Raw genomic sequence first — 26,922 nt, 5'->3', positions numbered from 1 at the left:
TAGCAATGTGTAATTCGAAAGCATGGTAAAAGCACAGGTAAGCATGGAAGAGCATATTAAAAAAACAGCATGGCAAAATGTGCAAAATGCATAGTACAACCATGGTACAACTGTAAACTTTTCTAAGGGTGGTCCTTACCTGTGTGATGGAGCCCCCCGGCCTCTCCAGCATGCCGGGGGGTTTGGTAGATGAGATGAGCGGAGGGGGGTTGGGGATTTGGAGAGGTCTGACTGCTGCCAGTCCACCGCTGTCCTGATGCAAGTTTATTGGCATGTGGTGAGCCGCTGTCTGATAACCTGGAAACGGCAATAAAAACGACAGCACTATAACAACACTAACAATAATAAATCACAAATATGACCCATTATGAGCTCTGCGTCACATCAGTATGATTTCGCAATGAACCACATTACTAGTTATACTGTTAATGACTGAAGCTGGGAACACAGACCACTTCATAAAAATGTATTCATCCAAACCTTTTACTGTTGCTGAAGGCTTTTGGTGTTGCCAGGTAACAGCCCTCTGTGAAGATCTCTGGAAACCCCAGAATAGCCTTTTATGACTCTGCACTTGTTCAACTACAAGAAGCACTGTTTTTTCATTCCATTTCCATTGCAAAAATATTGCGAAATACTAATCATTACCTGTACTGTGTACTGCTCCAAAAACTAAAAAGTACCTTGATAACCTTTAGTTTACTGCATAAAGCCTATATCCTCTACACATAAGAAAAAACAAAGGTCTGATTTTCCAAGTTCGTCAGTTTGAAAACTGATTCTGCTTTGCTTTTATTTCTCAACTTGAACTGAATGTTTTATTCAGTGAAGTTGTGTTGTTTACTTAATTACAGTAACATAATCACGTCTTTCAAAACACAAACGGTACGATAAAAGACATTAATAAAGAATTCTAGTCAAAAAATTTGAACGCATTCGGTTTTTTAGAATTTCCAAAATTAAGGGTAGATGTAGTAAAGTGTTGCGCCTGTCGCAATAGTTGCAAACGAGTCGGAAGTCTGGGGCGAAATGTACTAAACATGCGCAATGCTGTTAGCGACTTTTCACGGGATACTTTGAGGCAGCAGTTTTCCTTTGCGGTTCAACCTTCTATGCAAATGAGGGTTCTCTGTACTAAAGCTGCCGACAATTGAGACACTTACAATTGCATCATTGTGTTAAGAGCTTTTGAAAGCATTTTTTAAACAGCTGCAATTGTTGCTGGCGTTTCCCAGTCCACTTTTTCTTGTGCGTTGCCAGTGCTTACTGCATTTTTTACATGAACACCCAAGTACCTAATTTCACTAATGTGCTTGCGACTGGCCCATCTTAGTACATCTACCCCTCAGTGTTTAATAGTCATGGTCGTGCAATAAAGACACCCTTACAGGTTACCTCAGGCTTCTCAAACAAAACGCTTTTGTGAAAACTGAAGTTAGGAGAATCAAGGTTTTAAAGTATAAACTTACCTAAATGATATGTGAAACAGACTCTAGGACTCACCTTGGTTGTAATGCAGTAGGTGAGGCTCAGGGTGAGAAGAGACTTTGGACATCTCTCTTGGAGAATGCTGGTATGGCAACAGTGTGGGCCTAGACAGGTTGGTAGGCCTCAAATCCTGCTCCCCGCTCTGCTTCCTCCCTTCTGGAGAGTAGGAAGATTGTTTATCTGGAGGACAGAGAGAATAGCAGGGAGTCAGTACTGGGCTCATTTAAAATTAAAGCAATATTATTAGTAGTTCTGTATTTATTTATTTATTTATTTAAATGACTTTAATGTCAATACTATAATTTACATTTAATTCAGTGACAAACAAAATGTCGTTTAGCTGCAACACCTTCCAAACTCAAACCGAAAGCCTGCTGGTCCTTTATTGTGATCGCCTGACTTGTATCCAACAGTTTCTTAACATTAAGATATGAATTGTTACACAACACAAGTCTGTGTGTGCAGTACATGGGTCAAGGGCAGTAAGCTGGGACTTCAGTTTCTAACCGGAGTATTTAGGAGCTCTAAACTGTGTCTCCTTTGGATAGTCTGGACTGATTGCTCCGTAGAGAGAGGGTAGCTACAACACTACACTTCTGTCTGTCAGTTGGGAGGGAGGACTGCATGAAGGGAATGCCCAGATTAAACTGATATAAACATCAAGACAGTGATTTCTTTCTAATTCTTTTTGTGGTATGTACTGTTTACCTCATCAGTGGCATGTGAATAACCAGATGACTAGATCAATGGCTGAAGCAGCTGTATCAGTCCATTACTGATGTCATTGCTGAATATTATAATTTAGAAATACTGAAAGAATCTTAAACACATTCAATAACAAGCGTTCTGACTCCAATGTCTTTTTCAATATCTTCAATGTCGAAATGAGCTTTTCCTTGCTTACAGTAACTAGCGCCACAGACACTTGTGAGATTAATAATGTCCGATACGTGCAAAATCAGCACATGCACATCGCCCTTAATGGGTCCATTAAGAGATCCTGAACACTTTATCATTTCGTGGGGGGAGTCCACATCACCCAGTGACAAAAGTATATGAATCAAAACTCCTTTGAATACTGATGACACTGAAAAAGACTTCAAACACTCAAAATGCTCATTATTGAATGTAATCTAAATGATGAACAACTGAGTGTATACTATGTAACATTAAGCACTAGCTTCTAAATTGGTTAATTCTAGCTTAATACAAAAAGGTGTGTGTTTCCTTGGTCAACCATGCCCTGACCAGTGCTGAGATGTATCACACACGCACAACACGACATTTCAAGCAGGTTCAAGTTTAGGCATTTCTGTCGGCATACAATGGTTTTACGAATTTGTAAACTGCAAACTAGTTTTGCTTTCGCAGTACGTAAAAGGTGTAAAGAATAACCTACGGAATCCATGTAGCAGAGTCTGCAGCCACCTCTCGTTATCATTGATTTCTGTAGGGGACACAGACACAAGCTTCCTCTTCAATATGCATACGTGTGGGTCACAAATTACATTCCAGCCACAACCAAATCACTAGTGTCTGAAAACGCCCTTCTGAAAAAAATACTGACCCCTTCATTCCTAGTTTTCGTTTTAACAAGTCAAAAGCAAAAATATATATATATTTTTTACATTAACCACAGTTTTTTTTCTCGTTTATTTATTTATTTTTCTCATTATGGTAAATTCAAGACACCAGTAAAAACATTTGTAAAAAAGGAAGTTAGGCCATTTATTCACATAATCTGTTTATATATGGAAGCAATGAGAAATTTCAACATGAATGAAAAGCTTGGTCTTTTACTTCAAACACAAGTCCTTTGTAAGAGAGTTTGTCTTAATTCTAGTAAGAAGTACAATGCTTGCTGGTGAATACACTGGCGCTGCAGTCCATATACAGTAGATGATTTCAATATACATACACAGCTTCTCATGTTATGATTGGGCTGAATCAATATGCTGTTATTTAGTATGAAGAGTAAACAGGAAAAAAACCCTCAAGGAAACGGCTTATCAAAGAGCATCATTAGGGTTAATTTACTCAGAAATCAGCAATAGAAATGTCACTGTGCTCTTAACAGCCAGCTGCTCCCAGTGCTGCCGGTTGCTAGGTTGAGAGGATGTAACCAATAAGAAAATAAACAAAACAATAAAAAACCCACACTCTTCCTGTTACTTCTAGAAGAGGCATTACTTGCGCACAAGATTCTTTTCGAACAGTGACTCCAAATACCTAGAACCTAACAGTTCTCCCATTAGTAAACTTGGTACACTTTGCGTGTGAGGAAAGCAACGCAGTGCCAGCAGAAAAGCCCCCCCCCCAAGAGCCTGAGGTTTTATTTCAGCGAGAAACAAAACGCAAAGTGGAAGTGAAAGCAATTTCTTCCGGCCTAATTCAGTGAGGGTGCTGCGGCTACATCACTCGGTAGCGCACTGGCCTTTGCACGGAGAGTAACATACCAAAACTGCCTGCAAGGCTGAGTACATATGAGGAATACACCCCCTTTATTAATAGAAAATAGGCATAAAAAAATTTGAAAACCACTGTGTAATGAACAAATAAATAGAACGGTGAAAAAATATGCTGCTATCTATTTCCAGTCGGATTTTATAGACACAAAATGACTGATTAAATTGGAAGGCGTAACCAAGCTGGAATAGCTACAGGAATATAACACATGACAAAAACTACAGAAACAGAGAGCTTTTCCTATATCAGCCTTAGGACCAAGAAGGACTTTTAAAACCCTGTAAAAAAAAAAATACAAAAGGAGAAAGCCTACTACTGTTATCTACCTTTCAGCACCTGCAATCAAAAACAAAAAGTACTTATTTTGTTGTGCCAAGCAGGGTAAAGGGTTATGAGAGCAGGGAAGGGGAGTGCTTGTTACCTTCTCTGTCGCTGGGGGCTGCAGGGCTCCTGGTTTTGATGTGAGGGCTGCTACTCTGCTGCTTCTCTCTTTCAGCCTGTTGCTGCTGCTGCTTTATCGCTGCCTTATTCTCCTGCACAGATTCATGCACCATTGTAATTTGTTGCTGGTATAGTGCCAAGGCGTGGTGAGGAGCCTGAGGCTTGCCACTGCGGGGCGCTCCCTGAAGGGACACCTCGGGCATCTAGCAAAACACAGAAGAAAAAAAGCTCAACGCTAGCGCTGCAGAAGCCAATGTCACCCCAATTACTGCAAACTCCAGCATTGTAAAGGGGCTGCTTATTCCCATCAGCACAAGCAACTGAAGCTCTAACCTCCAGTTTGAATTAGTCCTGCCACCGCACCTAGTTTCACTTATACCAGCCACCAGAAACAAACAGGAGTACTCCAGAGGAGCAGAGATTCTTCAGCAAACAATATTACTGCATTCTCATCTTCAGGGGCTGGTTGCTTAGACAATAAGAATAATATACATACAATACCTGCCTGTCATTCTGAAGCTGATTATCATGTGGTGTTTTGCTAATGGTTTTCAGAGCCTGATACAGTAGCTCATGGGGCGTGTTCCTTAATACCCAACCTAGCACAGCACAGTTACTTCTTAACAATGAATCTGAGCCAAACTGCTACTTCATAACCAAGATGTGCATGTTGCTAGGTGGATTTCAGCTGGTGACCAGTACTAATGTATTGGTCATTCACTATGGTTTATTGTGGAATAATGCAGTATGTGATTTTGGTTTACACATGTGGTTGTGTACTGTTGCCTACGCCTGTTCCTAGCCTGAGACCCCCATTGTTAATATGGTTACTTCACCCCACCTGGAGGCGTTTTTACCTGTTTATTTCTTTTTTTAAACACTTACAATAGGAGGGATGGCTGCAGCCCGCTGTTTTAGCTGTTTCAGGTCCATCGGCTTCTGCAGCGGCGAGTTTATGACACTGTCGTGGGAGTAATTCAGCAGGCTTGGCCGAGGCGAGGTCATCCTAAAGGAAACAGAAATCCTTCTGTTGGTATGGTGTACAACACTCCAGTGCTGAATCATGGGAACTACTGCTGGCATCACGATCCCTTCTTTTAGGTGTGCTCCAGCTGGCTAAGAAGACCATGAAACACCAGGCAACTTCCACACAGCGTTTATCTGTCAGCTGAATGTGACACTTTCAAGCAGTTTTCATTGTTTCTCATAGCAAAATTGCCGACCTGTACCGGATTTACATGATGAACATTGCTGAAAAACAGCAGCTAAGTACTACAGTAGTTGCTTGAAAGGCTGACAGAAAAAAAGTTACTTCACAAAATACACTGAACTTGGGAAAGACTCCAGTGTATAATGTTCTCAATTCAGGAAAACATGGCATTACGTATTGTACCAAGGACAAACAAATACAAGCTTGTTATATTGAAGAATAAATGCCATTAGTTGCAAATGAAGTTCAAACGCAGTTACTGTTTAGGTCTGCATCAATAGCAGGGCAGAACATGTCGAATATTACATGGGCACACGATGACAAGCCACTCTCAACAAGAAAGCAACATGGAAACACACTGTAGTGCAGCTAAAGAAAAGTTCCCACGCAACTGCAGCAAGTGAGTAACAAGTTGAGGAGATTTTGAACTGCAATAACAACCAAAAAGTGGTTTAGGGGTGTGCCGATACTCGTATTCGGTACTGCCTTTAAGAAGGGTTTTATCGGCAGGTAATACACAACGTTCCCTTCGAATTGGATTTTAAAATACTGCCACTGATTGCTACTTGGTTGTAGAGGTAAGGGGATGACAGCTGTTCTTGTTTTGAAACACATTAAATGAGTGGATTTAATTAATTATTACCTGCTGAGAACTACTTGAAGGCGTTTACAAGTGTCAGCACACCTCTAATACAAATAAGCTCCCTTCACAATAGCGGTCTACACAGCTAACCGTTGGCAAGGCAAATGAGAAAACTCAAGATTAAGGCTACGATTTTCTCACGAAGGTCACGGAAATCGTGACTTTGAATGAAGTCTGCGAAATGGATGGAAAAACACATTTAATTAGGCGCTTCCTTTATTTCCTTTGAAAAATACATTATGACATGCACTGAAAATGCAAATCTGCAAGGATCTGTAAATTGTTGGGTTGTGTATGCATTTACGTGTAGCTCTAGGTCAGTGAATGAGATAGCTGAGCGAGCAAGCATGTAAATGGGCTACAGGACGAAAAAAATTGTGAGTGAGCTGTTTTCTGTAGCGACGCATCAGATGCATCACAGAACAGAAGTTCACCAACTTCCAGTGGCTTTCTTTACAACATGCTGTTTCAGAATCGTGGAAAACTCTTAAGCCTGGTTCATACTTGTCGCAGATGACTGCGATACGTCAGGCGCAGACAGCTATAAAAGCTGTGCGCATCACTGTTTGCTGTACAAAGGCCTTTGGACTGCGCAAAGTGGTTGCAGCTGTTGTTCATACTTTAAATACAGACTGCATTCGCGAAATTTGATACATTTACATTTAAGTAGGATGTGCTGAGTTTAAAAAAACAAGAGGTTTAAAAAAAACAAAAAAAAACAAAAAACAAAAGCGATGTCGTTGGTACATCCGTCCTCTTAACCAACAGATAACCCGAAAGGGAGAATTTCAAACATTAAATTAGAGAGATGCAGGTATGCAACAGTGAGAGATATGAGGTATTTTAGAATGACAGGTGAAAGGTTTGACGATCTGTTAAGGCTGTACACCTTTCCAAAAAAAAGATTGCAGATTACGTAATTCTGACTTGGTCACACAGTCAAAAGCAACAGTCTTAATATTATTGTTTTTTGGGGAACTATTTAAAAGCTCCTATGTATGCTGATGTAGCTAAAACTGTATCATTTGGTGACCTTTTCGTGAATTAAAAATCGTAACCTTACTCAAGATTGCCTCCGGCCTGCTGGTCCTCATATGCTAAGAGAAATGTCAGCCTCTGAATTGCATGGCACCGTCTAGGGCACACCTGGCAGATTGCCATCTTTTAATTGTTACACAACTTACACTGTGCTCTGTCAAAATGGATCAAAACCAGAAGCATGGCTCATCCTAGCTTGTTTAACTCTACTTTACACTCTCCCTCTATAAACAAATCCGTTATGTAGTTTGTAGGGTATCCCTTATTATTACAGAAGATGTAATCTTGCGCAGTTTGGGAGACTGGATCCTCAAACTCTGGAAAATGATTTCTGTTGTAGTATTAAAAAAATGACGACTGAACTTCTACAAACATAAGAAACAGTTCTTGATTATTATTATTATTTTTTTTTAATTAGAATGATGTCGTATGTTCTATGCACCAGGTGACAGCTATACAAGATGAGAACCATCAAAACTGTGGACTTGCCACATACTGCTAGAGACGAGACTGTCATTAACATCACACCTCTCTGATGTGTGGCCCACTGATGTACATGCTTTCCAGGTTTTCAGATAAGACAGGAGACAAGGCAGTCAATGGCAGGCTTGGCCTGGTTCAGACAGTTGCATGGTTTCCACCAGCTTTAAAGTGCAATCTCGACAGGGAGTGAAATGTGGGACACTAACCACAGAACACGGTACGATACATGGACAGAAACATTTTAGGAAGACGACAACTGCCGGGTGTCTCGAATAGTTACGCAACGGAAATTGCGTTGAAATCAGCAGTAGCTGGTGCACCTCACTGCTGGCACCTAACAGCCACCTACCTGTATACAGTCTGCCCTTACCTGTTCTTGTCTGAGGTATCCGGCTCCTCTACTTCATCTGCACTGCAGGTGGCGCTAGAGTCACTGTCAGTGTTCGCACCAGCCTTGTGTCCATGCTGGTTTTCCACTTTCATAGCCTTGGCTGTCCTTTTGCCTGCCTCAATATCCACTGCTGGTTTCTTGTCAGTAGAGTCCAATTGCTGCTCCTTTGAGTCCTCAGAGGCCTCACTCTTAATGAGGTCTTCTTTGAGAGTCTCCTCGACTTCAACTTTCACCTCTTTCTGCTCCTTAGGCTTGCTGCTCTGAGCAGAGGTCTTGTCTGGAATTCTATGGGGCTCTCCAGCAGCAGTGTCGTCTGATCCAGCACTGGGTCCAGCGCTGTTCTCTACTGAAGCTCCTGGAGTTGACTTGGGCCTGTTACCTTCACTGTTGTTGTCTTTGGTTTTGCTGTCCTCTGAAGATCTGGGAGATGGGAGGCTTTCTGTGTCTGAGCTATTATTGGTTGCGCCTAAAATAAAAGGAAAACATATTAGGAGATATAAACAAGGCAGGATATAACATTTATTTTCATTATGTATGACGAAATTAGTTCCTGAAATAGTTATAAAGAGCCAGTGCTCCAATGACTGAAGGAAAGAGAGACAACGCTGGACACAGGTGGCTACTACTTCAATGTACGGTTTCTGTAGCTGTCCTTTTTTTTTAAAGCTGTGTTTATTAAAAAATGATAAAAGATGAGGGATGTCTAGCCCTGGACAGGCCCTACGCCCTCATAAAGCTCCAGCAAAACTACAGAATACATCTCTGACAGGCGGTAACATCACACCCCCACCCTTTTACATCACAGCACTTTAAAAAAGAGCCGTCTGATAAATTCTTCTGGATTACCATTAGCTCATAGTTCAGTGACTCACTGGAATCATTCGATTCTGAGGCCACCTCTCCACGCAGCAGCCTACAATCGCGGTACAATTTGAAGATACCATTCTGAATTCAAACGATTTCCCACTGGCCCTTCAGCTACGAAGGTGAGCTCGACCCTCTCCCACCCTCTCTTGCTGGGAAGGTCGTACCCTCTGCGTCCTCGGCCATCTCCTCCTCGTTGCCGCTGGCCCCTGACACCTCCATCTCCTCCTCCTCTGTCACGGACGGGGCCTCCTCGCTCTGCACCGCCGCTGCGTTCTTCTTCTTCCGTCGGGCGTTGCGCTCCTTCTCCTGCGGCACAGAACACCCCCCTGTGTTAAGCTGCTGTTATAATCGAGCGCTCTTCAGCTCTAGTTTCCTGCCATAGACGCATGCAACCTAGGCCAGATCAAGCAGGGTCTCTTTACAGAAAGAAGAGCCAGCCCCATGGGTCAATTTTCCTTTAGTTTGGCTGGCAACGTACTAGATGGCTTACATTGCTGTCATAGCAACAGAGGCAACTAAATAAATCCAAGTTGTATCAAAGCGTGTAAAATGCCACCCATCCTATTTATTGAATAGCTGTCAAGACCCTGAAAGCATGCTTTTTTTTTAAAATGCATTTTCTAGAAAGTGATAAACAATGAATACAAAAGCCCCATAAGTACAGCATGATTTATAGCAATGTATACCCCATAACAGTCCAGGGCTGTGAATTACAAATACAAGACAAGTTTTCAGCTGTTACTTGCTTGTATCATGTGATGTTCTCGTTAACATGATCTCCAAGTTACCTCACCTTTAACTTTTGAGTTAAAGATAGGTCGGCCCAGTTTCTACGAGGGGCATCGCTAAGCTTGTTTCGCTTCTGCTTGGAGCACTGCAGGTTTTTTTTTTTTTTTTTTTCACTTCTCCTCCCCCCCAAGTTCAAATTTATGGTTTCCTCTTCCTTGATTTGTCAGATAACACCCTATGGCTTTAATTCAAAAGTACTGCCCCATTAAACAAAGAGATTCACATTATTAGAATATTCATCTCTTCATTCACAGTCATCACGTACTGGAAATCACAGCTTGGAAAACTCCAGGAGCCTCTATTTGCATTGTAATATGTACTCTACACATCCACAATAAGAAAATCTGTATACAATGCAGTCTTGTGAAAAAAAAACAAAAAAAAAAAAAAAAAAACAACAATATATATATATATATATTTTTTGGTTGAAATAAGGTTACATAGTTAACCTTCACTGACTTACCACTTTCATTTTGTGTTGCTGCAGAATTTCATCCAGTTTCTGCCTCTTCTTGTAGTTAAAGTAGAAGTTCTTGCATTGAGACACAGTTTTGGAGCCCACCATTTTGGCAATAGCAGACCAATTTCTGCCATGCTGAAGAAGGCCTAGTGAAACATTAAAAATCAGGAGAGTTAGAACATGGGAGGAGACTACAAAACAATAAGGACTAAAATGTGACTTTAATGATATCTGTTCACCAACACAGCGCATCTGATAGCATTTAACAAACAATATTACACACACACACACACACACACACACACACACACACACACACACACACACACACACACACAGTTAATGTAAAAAATATATTAAATTGAAGGGGCTCCGAAACTGAACGGCTCTATGTGTTAAGATTGGATTTCAATGATTATTTATTAACCTGAGCAACAAAATAACTATTATTATTATTATTATTATTATTATTATTATTATTATTATTATTATTATTATTATTATTATTATTATTATTAACATGGCTGTTTTATACAAATAATAGAGATGGAAATAAGTCCCATTCATCACTCACTATGAGTTTAAATAGACACAGCTGAGCTTGTTACCTTATACACTGAGGCTACTCAAGCTCGGAGTAAAACCTGAAATGGGTGAAATTAATTAATTAATAATAATAATAATAATAATAATAATAATAATGATAATAAATGCTGCAGTATATGAAGTAGCTAGCAGAGTGGAAAAGGTTAACCTGGCTCATGATGTGGAAAGTCTTTCTAAATCGTTAGCTTGTTACAGCCCAATAGCGCTGTCTCGTACAAAAAGGTACAGATAAGACAGCTGGTTCGATTACTAAACTAACACAAGCACAAGATACACAGACAGCAAGGCAACCAGCGCAAACCACTACTTACCAACCACTTGGACAGTACAAAACTTTAACAGACAGATAAAAGCAGCAAAGGAAACATTCTGTGTACAACGGGCAGTCCAGACCACAGTCCATTCCACTGACCACAGTCCATTCCATTGACCACATGTCCATTGTGATACAATAACTACTGTATTGTTATAATTGTTATTTCATGGGAATATAATACTTTAGAAAACGGCACAATTTAAAAAATAAAAGAAGTCTAAAGATTGTAATTATATTCACCCTGGGGAATAAAAGAGAAGACAGGACAAAGAACCGTCAACCCCAAGCTTAACGTCAAGAACACAAACACATGTTGCATTCAAAGCCACAGATCTGGTCAATGTTGGTTCTACAATACATAACACAACAAAGCTAGTAACCTCTTCAAGCCAAAATCCCAATTAACTTAAAAGCAACCTCCCACAAGATAGTCACACAGAGTAATTTCTTCTTTTGTTCCTTTCCAATACACTGTAATGCATGGCACAGTTATAATTTTCTGACCCCTACATCCTTGATTAGATTTTTAAATGCTAAACTACCTTTTTATCTTGTAGAATCCTGTAAATGCTTCACATTGACACTGATAAGGATATATAAATATATATATATTTTTTTAAAGTACCAACATCAATCCATAAGAAAGTTAAAAAAAAAAAAAAAGCAGCACCAATTCCCAAAAGGACATAAAAAAATTTCTATTTCCCAATCCCCTCCTTCCTGGCATCCTCAGCTCACATGCTTTCCATTCTTTCCACCCCTATCGCCTTCAGAAAAGAGTCCCAAGAGGCTGTTTTGAGTTGCCATAGGCCAGGTCTTCAATGTAACACATTATTAGCGAGCAAGTACTTCAATATTGAGCTCAAATCCAGGGCAGAAGCCCTAGACCCCCAGGCCCCGCCAGCAAGGGCAACACAGATGACACTTGAGAAGCTGTGAAAGGCACATGTAGCGGGCGTGTATACTTCCCAGTGTGGGCCTGTGCTGTGACAAACACAGCGCCCCATCACAGCTGCAGCGGGACTTCAGAAGTAGTATCTGCTCTCTGCTCAGTATTTCGTGCCTCCTTAGGCATCCTCTCTCTCTGCCACTGAGCTGATGACTATGAGTGGGTATTAGAATACCACTTTCAAAGCCCCGTCGCTACCAAGTAAATAAAGTGGAGGGGAGGGAGGCAGAGAGAGAGAGAGAGAGAGAGAGAGAGAGAGAGAGGAGAGAGAGAGTGAGAGAGACTGACACTGCTTGGCAGGCAGCGTTGCAGGAAACCTACCAGCTGAAGGAGGACTGACGCCATTGCTATGCGAAAGAGCAGTACATGAGTTCTAATCTTTCCCCTGGCTGACCCTGAGTCTCATCTCGTCTGAATGTGATCCCTAGACGGAGCACTAATATCAGGGAGAGTGGCACCAGTCCAGGTTGGCAGGGCTGTGGGCGGCTTGGCACTGGTTTTGCCCCCACACCTCTAAAACACACATCACACACTCTGAACGTCAGCGAGGCGAAGCGATTGGCAGGAGTCACTCGACTGAGCCGAAATTCCTTCATTTTCTACAGAACAAGGCAAGAGCTGATTATCCAACTGTAATTCGCTCGGGAACAGCTTGACAGATTAGATGACTTACATAAAAGGAAGTCAAGGTGCATCACGTTTATCATGCTTTTTCTTTATAGAGAAAGCACTTCCTATCTTTTTAGGACATTTAACAGCATCTGACAAATGTTTTAGGCTTTGCAAAGAAATGAGGCACTAACACTTTTAATCTTATACCGAAATAGACAGTATCTATATACAAGCACCTGGATTCAACAGCATTTATAAAATAGGTCAACTGAGTTTCAAGGGGAAATAGATAAATCACATACGCAAAATGTACATTGTGTGAACAGCGAGAGGAAACTCAATAAACTAAGGAGCCAATGCACACTTACCCTCTTCTAGCTTTAGTCATTCTGGAACAAAAGTTTGGCTGAACTAACCAGTAATCCACTTAGCCTCATGTGAAAGTCAGCTCTCTATAAAACGCCAGTATATTAGCTCCGCTGTGCAATGCCAAATGTAGTAAAAACTAAACAAATGCCAAGCCAACGTTTACCCTTCAACCAGTTACATATTTACAGATGAGTCCTTGCTTAATCCCATTAAACCTCCATTGCTATACTCAATAGCATCTCAAAAGCATTCACTGCTGCACAATGCAGATAGGCATGCTGTACACAAAAAGAGAGCACATGCTGAACACTGTATAATATATCCGGCATCTACTGTATTATGAAGCTAGTATGCCAGCCTGCTATGAGGAACAAGACGCCAAATCCACAAGCCCTTCAATAAACCTTAAACAAAATGTGAATACTTGTTTCCAGAATCACCCAAGTGGAAACTACTGTCTGTGACAATACATATATCTTTTCATTTTATCCTATTTATAGAAGCCAACCCTCCATCCATCCACTGCAGTTACATAAAAACCTTTATACAGATCCAGATCATCGCTCTGCCTGCTGCAGAACTAATCTAGGATCTGGGACTGAAGCCTGTTATCTCCCCTAGGAGAAAGGAATTAAAAACATTACCATGAATTAAAAGGGGCTTGTTCCTAATGATGATATATTGTAGGGAAGGACTGCACAGCTCACACAGTAAATAAAATACAGATGCTTCTGCTGGGAAACCCGATGCATCTCATCAGGCGCTCTGATGGTGAAGACGTGACCACGTTTCTCAAGTCTTAAATGGGCAGGTACCTTATAACAGCTCTTTAAAAGCGTACAACATTTTAAAAGCTCTCCTTATTGTACAAAACAGTGCTTTCAAAATGGAACAGATGTTATTTATATGATATTCCCTTGGATCACGCAACTTAATTACTGACCCATTTATTAACATTACTACTTAGAATAAAAACGTAGTGAAATGAGGTCTGCAGACAAATCTGACTCACACTTTAGGGCAGCAGTATTGAGATCTGCCGCTGTTTCTACCATTACAAGAATACCCTGATACCCCAGTAACAGCCAAAGGTATAGATATGTTACTACTATGAAACTGTATTTGGATTCAAAGTGCAAAACCCACTCATCTTTATTAAAAAAGTAAAAGGAAATAGTTTACGTTTTTAACTAGAACTGGAGCAAAAGCTTATTGAATGGATTTATCCTGTTTACTCCACGATCGCAGGTAGATATCGGCTTTCTGAGTACACTGGAACTGGTTTTCCTTTTACAGAAAACAGTGCAGATTACATTCAGTGCTTCTGGTAGAACCTTGGGTTCCAGAAGCAGTGTCTTCAGTTACATAATAGAATTGAAAATGATTTAATAAAAATAGGGCATTCGCTGAGCAAGGGAAAACAAAGAAAAAGGAGCATGGCACACTAATCTAGGAAGTAAAACACAGATCACTGAACGGCAGGCTGAGACGGCCATGCTCGCTCCAGTCAGAAGAGGTGAGGCAACAATAAGACACATTTCTACCTTTTTTGGCAGTATCCATTTCCTCCTCTGTCCAGCGAGAGCTTTCATTCATCTCCAGATTAGCTGGAAAACATGAGCAGACAAGTGTAGATTTACTCACACAGCTATACATCTGCTCCGGGTTAAACCAACACCATTTAGCGGGAAGCCTACACCAAATTCAGTTAATCATTACAGTTATTACAAGCATGCTTTTACCCTGTCTTAACCTGTCTTTTATCATGTCTAGGTTCAGTGTTTCCCGGTCACAATGCCACCAAGGATAAGACTACAACCCCCTCAAATCCAAGTGTAACAAACATAAATAAGAAAATGTACTAATGAGGAGGAGGGCAATTCGGCCCAGCATTGCTTGTTCTGTTTCTAGGAGCCTGTTGATCTCAGACCACTTCCTTCTCCCATGTTATCTGAGACTGAGACTGTTTGTGATACTAAATTGCTTATTCAGCTTGTATAGCTGAGTGCAGATGGCACAATAATTGTCGGTAGACATATGCGCCCACCTGTGGGAAGATGTGCAAACTGCTATAATCCACTGGATACATTTAAAAACAATTGGGGGGCTGGGGGACGGACCTATTTAATACATGGATATAAATATAATTAAAAATAAATACATGCTTCCTGAAATGCAAAACCAATTACTGACAGCCATGCATGTTATACAGTTTATGAAAATCAAAAGAAATGTGGGATGCACAATCCACAAAAAAAAAAGAATATTTCCCTTGCCCACAGCCAATTACAGCTAATATTACAAAAATGATGCCTGTGGTTTGAACGAAGAACTGGGAGCCAAGAATTTCTTGTTTCAAATCCCTGACCGCCAATACCTCCTAGGAGACCTTTAATTAAGTTTCTTTAACTTTGTGTTCCTTGGCGCCTTCCAGCTTTTAAACCAGGAACAAATAGAACTCCCACAAAGTGTGTGTGTGTGTGTGTGTGTGTGTGTGTGTGTGTGTATACAAACAGTGAAAATGTTACAGGAGTAAGTCTCTCCTCTGTGGGCATGTTCTTGCTACAACCCTGGTCAAAAATGTTTCCAGTTTGAACTGCCATTAAGGTTCCCCTATCATATAAAAAAAAAAAAAAAAAAAAAAAAAACAACAATACAGGTAATCCCCAGTTAGTCACAGTTACAGATAACTGCATAACAACTGTGTAGGTGGAAGTCGATACTCGGACAAACCAACACAGTACAGGCACTGTTCTACCTCTGCAGATTACCTGAAAGGACAAAAAAAAACACCTGTATTTTTAAGCAGGTCTTGCAGTGCTTTACACAGTAGCTTCCCGCGAGCTGTAAAGCGCAGCAGTTCTGTTCGGTGCAGTGACCTACTGTGCAGACAGCGCAGCACTGCTGCAGTGACCCTGCCGATGTTAAGGTCGCAGGTAGTTTACAGTCGGATTCTGCTGGCTGGTAAGTTTGGGGATCAGCAGCAAATCACTGGAGCGGCTTGGCCCGCTTCCAGGGATCCCTCTCTTGGGCAGTTAGGAGAAGAGCGTGGCCCCTCCTTGGGGTTTGGACCAGCCGAGCCACTGACACAGCTGCTAAGCTCCCCTCACTCAGACTGGCTTTGTCAGGCACTAGCTGTAGGGGAGTCTGCAGCTGTACTGGCCAGTCACTCTGCCTCTCATCACACGAAGCCAAGGGGCAGGCTGAGCGTGCTGAGACACAAAAGAGCAACATGCAGAGCAGAACTCAAGTGAACTCTGTGCATGACTGGCTTTAAGACAAGCAGTCTCTAATTATGAACCCATGGTGATTAAGTCTTTTATTATGTTCTCCCTTTGAGGTAAGTCATTAGCTACGAGTAACAAACCATTGCCAAGGCAGATACATTGTTTGGATTTAAGGAATGGCAACAGCGGTGCACATCTTTGGCTGGGAATTTACAGCAGCTGGCCCGACACCCTGTACTGACAGGCCCTCTCCACCCATTAGAAATGCTACATCTAAAATATCTGACAATACACGGTTCAGTAGAGTGTTTGCGTTAAAATACAATATTCACAGAATTTGTTTAGGCAAATTCAACTTCTAAGATGCCAAAGTTTGCTACTCAAAACTAGAAATACAGAACACTGAATGTTAACTGCATGCGATTTGAAATAAGCACAATAACATTACTAATAACAATAGTAATAAATTACCGGTACTAGAGGCTGAGAGAGTTGTCTTACGTGCACTTGTGGAAAACGAAAAAAAATATTTTCGGTATTCGTTGTAAGAAAAACTTGGAATCTTCTCTGGGTTTCCTCCAAGGACTGGAGCTGTGCGCCTCGCCCCCGGCCTTTTCTTGAGAGCTGCTCATGTTTCTGTAGTCTCGGGCTGGTACTTCCCCTCACATGAGCCTCAGACAAAGAACAAGATCCAACCACACGGCTCTCTGGTTTTCACTATTACTCATTTTGTAATCCTGTTAGTTATTGCGCAAGCTAAGCAGGGCACTAACGGCTATACAGTGCCTTCCTTATGTGTTGTATCTTTACATCTATCTAAACCACTAGCAAACTGAAGGCGGCAAGAGGCGAAACTTTTCTTATACCATTACTATTGTAAACATATTGTAGTCTACTACTGTACTTAATGCATGCTTGCAGATTTGAGGCACTGAAAGCATCGCTTCAATTACCAAGTTCGTTGTTGAGCGGTGGCGTGGTGGCCTCCTCGTTCTCATTGGCCATCGAGCGAGTGATGCGCCCCTTGCGACGCCCTTGGCTGTTGGCGGTCCGGCGGCCCTTGAAGGCGACAGTGGGCTCCTTGTCCTCCCCTTCCTCTCCTGAGGTGTCCCCACTTCTGTCCCTGAGAAACCCAAGCAGAGGTGGGGTCAGAGCACTGGAACAGGAAGCATTTCAACAGACACACTTCAACTGTGTTGTCGTCTAGTCAACTGTAACATTTCACTTGCAAAGCAATGCCCGCTCACAGCTAGAAACATGTTTCTCTATAGTGCCGTCACCCCTGTTTATCTACAGGTTTATTTGTTCAGTTATTTATTTAACCTGTTCACATACGCCTCTCAAGAGTCTTGCCACGTCACAATACAGTATGTCATTCAATATGTGATACCGCTATACCTAATCAAGGTCAACAAGATTGTTCTTTTAAAAATGTACTTGTTCCAAGGGAAATAAAACCTGAAAAGAAACAGCAATAAAGAAATAACATTACAGGGTTTTACAGAAAGGACCTTCAAGCAGCTTTCCGCAATTTCGGCAACATAGGCACAACCAGCCAGCTGACAGCAAAGCCTTTCCAAATTCATCATTGCCGGCTCCTAATTAATCTTTGTGAAAGAAACCTGCTGCTGAACTTCAGGGTAAGCTAAATATAGCTGAGCCAGATGCTGCAGAGACTGAACCAGGGTGCCAGGGCCCGCTCTGGACCTCGCTACACATCAGTTCCTTTAGGAGGTGTTGTATGCTTCCCTGCTGCACCGAAGATCCGCTGTGGGGAATGGAAGAGCATCACGACATGTGCTCAGCACACTGCGTCTTTTGCAACCAGCATTGCCTTCAGAACCTTTGTGGCGATTTTTTATTATTATTATTATTTAATTCTTTATTTTGTTTTTTTTTAGGCACACTGCAGTTAAACCACCTTTTTCTCATTATTTAATATTATATTGCTTATTGAGGTTATCGTGAATACTACTACTACTACTAATAACAAATCAACAATATTACATAGAGTTACGTATGACTGGTCAGTAGCAGATTTCAGTCCTTCTGTCTCTATCTAGTTCGGTCTGCTCCTGCTTGCTCTGACTCAAGTCTGATGGAAATATAAAGTGTATGACCTAAAACATTCCTCTGGCACCAAGCACTGGCAGAAACAAAACAGTTCCCTCACATTTGAGCTGAAGTGCGCAGAAACTCAGAAACAGCTGCAACAGTTGGAGCAGTGTGCCTATCGCATTGTTTAGACTAAAAAGGACTTTCTTTGGAGAACATGTCTCTGCCCTGGGGACTGGGTGTGTGAAAATAATCTCATTTTAATTGGACTAGGTGCCCATGGAACTCAATATTGGGGAAACAATACAGAGAGCCACCCAGGAAATGGAAAACATGGGCCAGTTTCCCAAAACTCTGCTGGCACTTAGCAGGCTGCTAGTTAGCAAACTAAATTATTGTTACTTCTTTTAAAATAAAAGTATTTCAAGATAGAACAATACAGTTTAGTAGAAATCAACTCAGCAAGTCTATATGATTAAAGGATAAATGCGTTACTTTCTTTTTATTATGGAAATTAGATTTAGCAGCCTGCCTCCTAGAACTTGCTTTGTGAAACTAGCCCCAGGAAACTAAATTACATTTAAATGTACTTTAAAAAAGACAGAATTGTAATAATACCCCAATGAAGGCAGAGGGCAGAAATGTTGGCCTATTTGATAAGGAAGTACAAAGGGGGGGGGGGGGGGTACTGACCATGGTTACCCCACATAAGAAACCGAAAAGCTCACCACTTACTTCAGAGGGTCATCTTTGTCGTTGTCTAGCTCTGCTTTCTCCTCCTCCTTCTCTCCCTCTTTCTCTTTCTCATCCTTCTCTTCCTGGCTGCTGCGGCCCACTTGCTGTGGTGGCTGCTGCGGTGGCTGCTGCTGCGGTGGCTGCTGCACAAAAAACACACACAGCAACGAACTGAAGTGGGTTTGAAACCTGCACGCTTATAATTGGTCTGTAACCCTTGGTAACCTGCCCGAATCCTCATTGGCAAAAGGTGAAAGGAATATTAAAAATAGCTTCTTTTTTTTTCCCCCAAAGAAACCCTTAAAATACCTTTAAAAATAAATCAAATCATGCAAAGCAAGTAGAAATTGAATTTCCAAGGGTGTCAGCCAATAAGTACTTCTTCCTGCAGTGCAGGTATTATTGCTGAAAGAAAAAGCACAGAAAGTTGAACGGCTCCTACACAGCATTTACAGTAAACGCACAGTAAAAACAAATTCTATTTTTTTCTCGACTCATTTTCAGAGAAGAGTAATATGCACTCAGGAGTACATTTGATTATTTTAAGTGTGCAAACATTCACGATTATCCCGGTAGGCCAGTGCACAACAGAAAGAGATATGACTGCAGTCCCACAACCATGTTCATTAATACACCAAAATATAATTCTCTGTCTGTTTACAACTGTACAATCTTCCACAATTTAGCATTGTGCATTTCTATACTTCCATACAGTTCTGTTTGTTTACAGCTCCCTAATATAGTTTCAGGACTAGCTTACTCAAACCTCCTCCTGCCTTTGAAACCAAAAAAGATTTGCCACTGTAAATACCACAGCCACACTCCTGATCCTACAGTATCTTCAAAGGCTGGAGGTTATAACCTAACCCTCAAGTTATCCAAGTATCTTCTAAGGCATTCCAAGGCTCTACCTGTTTATCAATGCTTCATTATCTTTCCATGAGTCTTCACACTAGTGTCATTTGCGCTCAATGCGCAAGCTTCCTTCCTGGGGTTCGAGAGAGTCTAGCGCAGCACAAATGAATCCCTGTTTGTCACTCCTCGTTCCCTGCTGCTGGAAGGAGAACCGAGGATCATTTTTTAAATGCTCTTGGCATCGGCACAGCTTCCTGCTGGGGAAGAAAGCAGGCTCTGCGGAACAAGAAAGAGGACCTCTGCGAATCTCTATTCCCTGTCCAGCGGAAGCACACAGGCATGTCTCTGCTTTGGTTAAAATCTCAGCAGCTCCTGCTGTACTTACTTTTCAAAGACAAAAAAACACACTTAAGGGACTCGCACACACTGTTTGAGATTAAAGGTTTGTAAAAGTCACGTCCTTGTAATGATTTGATTTTATTTAGACCTGCGGTAAACAATGAAGAAAAATAAACAAAAAGTAAAGGAAAAATACTGACCCCTGGTCTTCGACACTCCAAAAATAAGGTTGAATTTGGAGAACTCTCCAGTATTACAGGAAGCCTCTGTGATTACTTCATAAGAAACTAACTTAAATAGCTAGACTTTCCTGCAGTCATTTGTGGCTTCTGCCTAAAAATGATGTAACTGCGCAACAAACACAAAACAGCAGCTGCAAAAGCTAAACTCAGCAGCATGTTTGTTCAATTGATAAAAACAAGCAGACAAGAAAACAACAATGTTGCCTGCCTCCATGTATCTTGTGTCTACTGAAAGGGTATCCCAGGCCAGCACGATGATATAAACACAACACCACGCAGGCAGGGCAGGATGCATGGTGCTACCTAGAGAGCTGGCATATACGAAAAGGGAGGAGGTCGTCCAAAACGCTTTCCTTAATGTTCCAGCCTCCTCTGTTTTATGAAGCTTCTCTTCGCGGTCTTGATGTTATGAAATGAAATGACAAGGCACCCTGCCAAAGGAGCCGCATTAACTGTGCTGAATCTGCCCCGCAAAAGAGCTTGCTCCCTGGGCACCCAGTGGGTTAAAACAACAACAATCTCATTCTGAAAGAGCAAGCTCCACCCACCTTCTCTTCCATGGGCTTTGTAAGTGCCAGCAGCACTGCAGAGTTCAGCAAAGCAGCCAAGTGTTCACTGAGAGAAGCTGCTGGGCCAAGCCCGTGCTGCTTGCAGTCTCTCATCACTCCTGACCAAACTGATTTTTTTCCCCTTGTCTTGGTGCTTTGCGTATCGTCGCCGTCAACTAACCAGGGCATTCCAGTTATGATTTAGCAATTTACTGGAACATCAAAGTAGCTTTAAGGCTAGGCTATGATTCATAATCTAAAAACCACACACAACTGTCACAACCCAAACCACATTGTTGGCTGGCTGGCTGGCTCTCTGGGAGGTGATTAATCCACAGGGACACACAGTTTGAAGTTGCTGTGAAGTGCGTTTCTCTGTTATTGTTACCTTTCAAAATCAGGGAGGCACCCACACCCGCACATACATGTATATAGGACGGAAATGAAAACCTTCTCTGTGCCCAGTTTAAATCTGTTCCAGATTGTGACTCATTACTCAGTGCTTAACCCCTAACCGAGAGCTCTCAGTCACACCACCTGGAAACATATGATGATTTTTCTTCATATTTCGGCTATTCGCTTCCAGTTTAAACGTTAGGTCATCTTACATTCATTTTTTATTTATGAAGCGTTTTCTTGAAGGCATATACTTTCATATGAAGTCATATTTTTGCCCCCAATTTTTAGCCTTCTAAAAAAGTTAAATTCCACCCATATTCTCTGACTAGGTCAAAATGTGGAACCAAAGGCATGTGTCTGTCTCACAATATGCAAACAGGGTAACTACCTTGAATAAGTTATAATCTGGACAAGGAGAATCTAAGTAAAGTGTGTAGGCAGTGATCTCATATGCACATCGATACATTAGGAAAGAGAACAGAGTGCAAGCAGTGCTTCTGCCTGGTGAGCTATTAAACCTTCTGTAACTGCAGGGGGCTTACTGTGAAAGCATTTGGCACCTACCCCAACCTGCTAATAAAAACGCCATTGACGACAACGTTCCAAAAATCAGATTACAGCTCAGGTACCTTGAAAAGAGAAAGCTTCTTTAAATACGCAAGCAGTCGCTCAAGTGTTTCAACCTTTATCGGATGGTGAGTTTTTCAGGCAAGTGTGGGAACAAGGGGCCATTATCGTTTCTTACATACAAGTCCTTATCTATAAATCAGAGCAGGCTCGCCTACTGCTGGCATATAACCGCTAGCGTTTCCTTGATCTCTTATCTCAGAAAGCTTTAAAATGTTAATGGTTCATCAGGAAGGTTTGATATTTTTAAACCTGCAACTTCTTCAGGGATGAGGATTTTTCCGGGACACCTATCCACTGAAATCTAAAAACCACAAAAAATAAAAAAAAAAAAAATGGGGAAATCCGTCGGGAAATTCACAACGTGTTACACATCTAGACCCAAGGGGCTCGTTTTATTGGGCCTGCAGTCGTACTGCCTTAGAGTAAGATCTTATCAGATCTCTGAAGCTAAACAGGGTTGTGCCTGGATAACACTTCCATGGAAGACTTCAACATTCCCTCCATCTATTTCTCAATTCTGACACAAGTGTGGTAAAGCAAATCATAACCCAGTTTTATCACAATTCGTTTTCTCGACATCAGCAATAATGAAAGTGTGACATATGTCCGTAAGACAGCAATGCATCTCCTCATATCCCCAGATTCTAATACCTCTCAAGAACTGAGGAATGTCCTAACCAAGTTTCAGAACATACGTATAAGGATAAGCAGCCCCAGTGTCCTAGGCAAATTCCAAAACACAATAAACTGATGTAAAAATAAGAGCCTGAGCTTCATACTTCCACCAGCAACTGGGACTGAGAAACTCATACGAGAAAGAAACATGCTGAAAGAGGCTGCTGCTGCTTCAAAACCCGTACAGATGCAAAACACTGTCAGCCTCATGAACATTTCAGAGAGTATTTCAACTTCAGCAGTGGAAATGTGTTTACAACCATTCCAAAAACACAGTCTGTAAACCAGCATGGCTATACTGCAGAGTTCTACAAATCAAAACTAACTCTACCCTATACAACCCTTTAGAACTACAGCCTTCCCTCACTACAGTGGCGTGCACGGATCTTCCCGCTTGCAGTGTTGCCACCTGAAGGCTACCTGCAGGGTCCTCCCTAGGCTACTGTCTTCAAAGTCCCACACCAGGCTAATAAACCAATCAGGTTCACCATAGCGAATTATTTTCATTGGCCACGCCTTGAAAGCTCTGCTTCCCTGCCCTCTAGTCATTGCTTCCCCGAAGTCACCGGAGATGTTCAGCAATATTACTCAACCTTAATGGAATTACCATGGACTAGTGTGGTAAACATAGACAGCTGACAATTTTAGTGACTGAAAGAGCATAGGACCTTAATACAGGCGCTCCTAGAATTTATAAACCTCACTTCTAAAGCAGTAGAGTCAGCACCATTTCCATCTTTTTCAATGTCATATTGAATAACCTTGTTCTGGTCAGGGACTCTTATTCCAGTTCTACATTTTGTTTTTGCATGTGTTCTGCAATGGCTGAATTGTTCATTTTCACTGTTTCATTTCTTTCTTTCTTCTTATTGTATAGCAAGGGGGTATTAGTCCTAGCTTCTGGTATGTACAGCATATCTCACACAGACTACATGCTAGTTTTTTTCTACCACTTCAGCTTTTAATTTAGTTCATTTCATGCCACAGATTGACGTCAAAGATGTTTACACTCCTTAAGAATTGGTTTGAGAAGCCACAGCCTTGTTTGGCAATGTTTTTATTTTAGCTACATTCTTAACATCATTTCCTAAATAATTCTGCAAACTAGTTATGAAGAAGCTACACATTATCTGTCTGACACTGTTAACTGATCACAATTTCAAAAGACTTGCACACAATTAAAAAAAAAAAAAAATCATTGCATATTATTTTACCAGAGGTAAGACAAAAAAAAAGAAGAGATCTTATAAAACAAGTTTTTTTTTTTTTTTTTCTCTGACGTTTGCATCCAAACAGATCAATACAGACATCAAAGCCTGTTCGTTAAGACTGAGGATATTTAATGTTCCTTGGAGGTCACTGGCACTAAAACATACAAAAATCGTTACAGCCGCCAGCCTCGCTATCACGTTTTTACTTGCAACCTTCTCTCTCTGTCACAGTTAATAGTTCTTGCGAGTTTCTAAATGAGCAAGTGTTAACACATCACCTTCTCTGAGATGCTGCTCATAATGTGCTTACTGAAGCACTAGAGGAGGGTTATCTATTGAATGTGGGAGGTGCCATAGGAAGACCAGCCTCCTCCATCAGTTAGTAACTCATCCCGACAGGATGATACAGCCGATTCCCAACACAACGGGACTCTGGATACCAATATTCCCTGCTGCCACCTGTCCTTGACATTTCAGGAAGAAGAGCTGCTTTTCTTTATTACAAATTCATCTCTGACCGGGCAGTTGACTCCGTACCCAGACCCACATTTGGTTCGTACGATGCCCCAATGTCAATTTTTCTTTTATAAAAATCACGTTTGAGGAAGCCATCCAGTACATTTTATCCTGTATAGAGATGTCATCCCGTGCATATTAAGCACGGATCAATTACAAAGTTAAACACTATGTTTATTATCAGTTCCTGGCATAATCAGTAACAGGTCAGCTGGAGGGTGCTTTATTAGAAGATGCTTCATTACGCAGTTTCAGCAGACATAAACTTACATTAAGTGTTATGTGAGCTATGTTTTTTTGTAGATTCTTACATTTCATACACATACAAAAAAAACAAAACTCACACACCAAAATAAGCATACTGGAAGCCAAATCCTACTGGCTGGTGAAATGGAATCTTATAAACGATTCAAATGAGTTCAACAAAATGGCAACTACCTGGCTCCTTCCGCGCCGGCGATAGTTTCTTCTCACAATGTTTTTGTAATTTTCATTTTTCTTGGTAATATAGTAAAACAGGACGCAGTCAGCCACAGTCTGAAACAAAGGACATGCATTTTTAAGATCTATATGGTACACAATACATACGGTACTCAAATCTACATAGACTATTGGGATGTATACAATAGATATGGTACTCAAATCTACATAGACTATTGGGATGTATACAGCTTTTGCCATGTTCGGTGCAGAGTTTCATTTCATGACTGAAGGAACAGAAATCAATGAGAGGGGCTAACAAACTGTGTGAAAAGATTTTTAAAATGCTAACTAACTAACTAACTAACTAACTAACTAACTAACTAACTAACTAACTAACTAACTAACTAACTAACTAACTAACTAACTAACTAACTAACTAACTAACTAACTAACTAACTAACTAACTAACTAACTAACTAACTAACTAACTAACTAACTAACTAACTAGGTTTCCGCTGCTGCCTGAACCCATTTGAAGTTGCAAACCCACACCGTTCAGCAAACCCTCGGAAAACGGCAGATACGAGAGATGATCACGAGGAGCATGGTCTCTTCAGGGCTCGCATCTCTTTACACCTAATCAAATACTCCCGCCACAGAGAGCTCTGCTCGCATCATCTCCCTAAAGGACCTTCGAAGTGCTAAAGGATGAATCTGCCTTCAAAAAAATACAAGGCTGCAAGCAGTCAAGAGGGGCTTGAATCCAGAAACTTGGTTTAAAAAAGCAACCAATATTTCAAGCAGCCTGAGCGGTCCAAATTCTAAACCTAAAAACATATTTAAAAAATGTCCTCATCCACAAAATGATTTATTTAGCTAACAGTGATAATAATATCCTCCACAGCAGTCCTAACCCATAGATAAATGACCTTACATGGTGTCCTCGCTTTCATCTAGGGCTCCAGACTGTCATCTCGATCAATTATCTAGCAGGTAATAACCGATGCAGAGAACATTACTGCCCAAATAACTCAACTCAAATGGGCATAAATAACACATCTCAAAGACTACCAGCTGATTTTCCAAAGTGATCCCGTTTAATCTCAGAGGCTGGTTTAAAGCATCAGCCGTGGTGCCCTTCAGATAAAAGGCTTCTGTCTTTTTAAATCACATCAAATCAAAGCGACTCTCACCTTTCTCTCCAGGAACGAAGCGATCAAGCTGAAGTTCTTCGGGTGCTGGATGAACCTGTTGGCCCAAGAGGGAAATAATGAAGCTGGAGTCGCAGAGCTTTGTAATTATTTTACCTGCGTTTTAATCTCGACCCCCTCAATCTCACGGTACTGCACTCTTGCCAAGCTCATTTACAAAACTGGATCGCTTCCCACCTTCCCTGACCCAGGGTTTTATCTCAGAGAACCAGCAGCTAATTGAAAACCCTTAAATACTTTATAGACCTTGTTTCGCAGAGTCTGCATAAAGGGCAAAGAGAGCATGAGGCCACTTAACACCTGACTACCCTGAGCTCCAGCAATTTACATTCTGCAACACAGTGTTAGTTACTTATTTATTCATTTTTGAAAGTTTAAACTTCACACCAACAGCTGGGAGTTTGTATGTTGAATAAAGAAGATAAAGGTGGTTGACCCTACTGTAGTTTTTGTTTTTGTTTTATTATCCTAATATGTTTTTCCATGAGTCTCACTCAGTGACAGTGGAAAGCAGCTTTAAAGGTTTTCACTTGAGTACCTACAGCTAGAATTGCCTTTAGTCAATGTAAATAAACTGCACTTTACTGCAGAATATTGTATTGAGTATAAAATTGAACACTGCTGAATGCCTTTGCATACAAGTACTTTGCTGGAAAGAGAATTCATGTTTTGTACACTACAAGTAACAATCGATAACAAAGACTGTGCAGCTGCAGAGCTTTTGTGTA

The 26,922-nt window shown here is 41.2% G+C and overlaps 1 protein-coding gene across 10 annotated transcripts in view; it reads right to left on the bottom strand.

Annotated features, from left to right (window-relative positions):
* LOC121299848 (nuclear receptor corepressor 2-like) overlaps positions 1-26,922 on the bottom strand; it is a 120,477-nt gene that overhangs the window by 20,709 nt on the left and 72,846 nt on the right. For 7 of the 10 annotated variants that reach the window (XM_041227991.1, XM_041227997.1, XM_041227998.1 and 4 more), the window contains exons 13-25: positions 26,177-26,231; positions 24,999-25,097; positions 19,146-19,288; positions 17,309-17,478; positions 14,673-14,735; positions 10,280-10,422; positions 9,192-9,333; positions 8,140-8,626; positions 5,281-5,401; positions 4,376-4,598; positions 2,888-2,935; positions 1,504-1,668; positions 140-297 (exon numbers count right to left, since the gene is read on the bottom strand). In XM_041227991.1, the coding sequence (XP_041083925.1) occupies positions 140-297; positions 1,504-1,668; positions 2,888-2,935; positions 4,376-4,598; positions 5,281-5,401; positions 8,140-8,626; positions 9,192-9,333; positions 10,280-10,422; positions 14,673-14,735; positions 17,309-17,478; positions 19,146-19,288; positions 24,999-25,097; positions 26,177-26,231 (2,017 nt within the window). Of the gene's footprint in view, positions 1-139; positions 298-1,503; positions 1,669-2,887; positions 2,936-4,375; positions 4,599-5,280; positions 5,402-8,139; positions 8,627-9,191; positions 9,334-10,279; positions 10,423-14,672; positions 14,736-17,308; positions 17,479-19,145; positions 19,289-21,129; positions 21,259-24,998; positions 25,098-26,176; positions 26,232-26,922 lie in introns of those variants that run through there. The other 3 variants (XM_041227994.1, XM_041227995.1, XM_041228000.1) reach the window with 3 other exon arrangements.

This window comes from Polyodon spathula, chromosome 25 (assembly GCF_017654505.1).
Source record: "Polyodon spathula isolate WHYD16114869_AA chromosome 25, ASM1765450v1, whole genome shotgun sequence".
NCBI lineage: Eukaryota > Metazoa > Chordata > Actinopteri > Acipenseriformes > Polyodontidae > Polyodon > Polyodon spathula.
This window is presented reverse-complemented; position numbering and strand designations above follow the sequence as displayed.